The sequence below is a fragment of the Austrofundulus limnaeus genome, unplaced genomic scaffold, assembly GCF_001266775.1.
Source record: "Austrofundulus limnaeus strain Quisiro unplaced genomic scaffold, Austrofundulus_limnaeus-1.0 Scaffold292, whole genome shotgun sequence".
NCBI classification, from domain to species: Eukaryota; Metazoa; Chordata; class Actinopteri; order Cyprinodontiformes; family Rivulidae; genus Austrofundulus; species Austrofundulus limnaeus.
Genome location: NW_013952694.1, coordinates 323,435 through 326,354, shown reverse-complemented (window position 1 = coordinate 326,354; position 2,920 = coordinate 323,435). Strand labels below are relative to the sequence as shown.

Sequence of the window (2,920 nt, the reverse complement as noted above, 5' to 3'; positions counted from 1 at the left end):
TCTCTCTCTCTCTCTCTCTCTCTCTCTCTCTCTCTCTCTCTCTCTCTCTCTATTTCTCACTCTCTCTCTCTCTTTCTCTCAAATTACCCATTTTCCCTCTGGGATCAATAAAGTATTTTTGAATTGAATTGAATTGAAATGTTGCCATTTCACTTTTTTTAGGCCTCTTGGATTTCTGCATGGGGTCCTTCCAACGACATCTCATCAGGACGACCKGTTCGTGCTCGACGGCAGTTGCAGCTCAGAAATGAGTGGGCAACGTGGAGCGGCTGGTCTGTGTGCTCACGCAGCTGTGGGGGCGGAGCCTCTGTGCGGACACGCACCTGTATCACCAGGTGACGACAGATGTGTGGAAACTAGTGTGAAAGTGATGCAGATTTTTCGTATTATTAGTTGTTTAAAAGTTAAACTATTTAACAGAAACGACAAGGTGTTCCTTGGTTTTTAAGAAATTTAAAATGTTTTCAAGATTTTTTTTACACATTATGTGTAAAAATAGGTTATATCTCTGGGTTTAATTAAAAATAATAATTTGAGACACAAAAAATAAATGATTTTTTTTATCTATTTAAATTTTCAAACATATTTTGAGATATATTTTCAACAAATRACAAACAAATTAAATTAAAGGCTTAACATTTGTTCCTTTGCCTGCAGCCTTTCAGTTTTAGACAAAAAATCCAACCCTGAAAAGTTTTATCTGTTTTAGGTAAACTTTTAAGCTAATATCTAATATTGTTATTAGTCTTTTTTGTGATTGGCTCTCATCAAAATCTAGCTAAATGTCTATGATACTGGCTAAATGGCATTCATTTTTGTGTTTGCTAATATTGATAAGCTGTGGTAGATCTTTAACTGGACTCTAAGGTTATTAAGTTGCAAACGTACAAATAAAGAATCATTTACAAAAGAACAAATGTGTCTATCAACAAGATATTTTTGCTAACTAACCACACAGACTTGTAGTAATTTTGTCACATCAAACTATTTATAACCATAAATTTAACTCATTTCTTTGATTGAATGAATTTCATAATTAGCATCACTTTATTAAACACATTCAGTCATTTATTATTGTGTAATCATTTAAGCATTAAGTTGTAATAAAACTAGAATATCATTTGTTTAATTGTTCAATAATTACTCTGCAGAGCCAGTACTTTTAATTTTCATGTAGTATTTAGTTCACTTCATGAAAAACGTTTTTTTTTTCTGTGTTTCAGGAACCTGATTGGTGTACCRTGTGCAGGAGATCCTCGACAGTATAAGATCTGCAACACAAAGGTCATTTTAGTGTCAAACATAAAATCCTCTGAATGAAAAATCAGTTTTTAAATGTCACAATATTGTTTCATGGTTGCTCTGTGAGTGAGTCAGAGGGGCGTGGTCATTGCTCGTGTTAAAAAGGTTTCTGGGCGTGAGCTGGAGTTTCGTTCACATATCAACTTGAATCATCCCTGCACTGAACCCACATATAAAACAGTTAGATATAAGCTCAGTGATATGTGTGTGCGTGCGTGCGTGCGCGCACGCGTGTGTGTTTGAACAGCCATTCCCTGCTTTCCTGATTGATTGAAGCAAAAACACACAGATGAGCTGCAAGTCTGAATGTGTGCATTTGTTATACKTTTGTCATTAATGTTACAGTTTATTATATTTATGAATTTAGTGATAAAAATCTGTTGGATTTAGTTGCTCCGCTTTAAACGAACCAGAGTTCGTTTCCAGCGTTGGTCCGGACTTTTTGTGCAGGTGTGAATACACTTATGCGAACTTGCGCATAAAATTTGCGCCTTTTTGGACTTCACAGGCCACCGTTACTGAGCTAAATAAACTGAAATCATACCTGTTTCGTCGTCTCCTGCTTAGCAACTCTGCTGCCGGCATGTTGTGGTCAGAACACGCAGAGCACCTCGTCTCCTTTGGGTTGCAGCACACATTTACTGCCGTCGCTCCAAAATTAGAATATCATCATGGAACCACCACTAAATTAGCTGCTTCTGACATTTTAAATGCTATTGCAGTTGTCCTATCAGCAAAAATGTGCGCATCAGAACCGCAGCACACAGGACTTTATTGTTTTCTTCTGGGTCTGCGCGCTCAGTCCCGCCCCTCGTCACCCTCATGGCTTTGTTTACAAGTTATAGTTTGTTTGCAGAAAAGCACAATGTGAATGCAAACCACACCAAACGAAAAAAAATAAAGTCCACTTTTGGTCTGGACCAAACAAGCAACCCAAAGGACTTTCCTGGTCTGAATACACCCTATGTTTCATATAAACTATTTTTTGTTCAGTGATCACTGAAATCTGTAATTGCTCAAATTTATTAAACCCTTTATTTATCAAACTGTAAACCTGACCAACATATTTAGAACATTTAAACAACAAAGAATTGTAAGCCTGACAAAAACCAAAAAAATCTAAACAGTTAAAGTCTTGCACTCTTTAAAGTAAAACATGTCATCATCTCCCTGGTGAGGTGTTTCGGGCATGTCCCACTGGGAGGAGGCCCAGAGGAAGACCCAGGACACAGTGGAGGGACTATGTTTCTCAGCTGGCCTGGGAACACCTTGGGATTCCCCCAGAGGAGCTGGTCCAAGTGGCTGGGGAGAGGGAAGTCTGGGTCTCTGCTCAGGCTGCTGMCCCCGMGACCCGACCCCGGATAAATGGAAGAAAACGGACGGACGAATTCCTTAAAATCCACACAGGGGTTTGAGGGGAACGTTCTGAGGACAGAGAAGTTGACATTTCAACTGATTTGAGTAAAAATGGATATTTTCTCTACATATCAGCCAAAGATTTTAAAAAAATCTGCCCACATTGGGCCTCATGCTAGAACCGTTTGTACGCACACATTTGTTCTTAAGTTGTGCGTACGAGTGATTTAGGAGAATTTGTGGCATTCACCAATGTTTTCGT

The 2,920-nt window shown here is 38.5% G+C and overlaps 1 protein-coding gene across 1 annotated transcript in view; it reads left to right on the top strand.

The window, feature by feature from the left end:
* The window catches only part of adamtsl5 (ADAMTS like 5), a gene marked incomplete at its 5' end in the record, with an annotated part of 35,997 nt that overhangs the window by 7,532 nt on the left and 25,545 nt on the right, over positions 1–2,920 (top strand). The window contains 2 exon segments of the mRNA XM_014021418.1: positions 163–335; positions 1,224–1,284. Coding sequence (XP_013876872.1) covers positions 163–335; positions 1,224–1,284 — 234 coding nt within the window.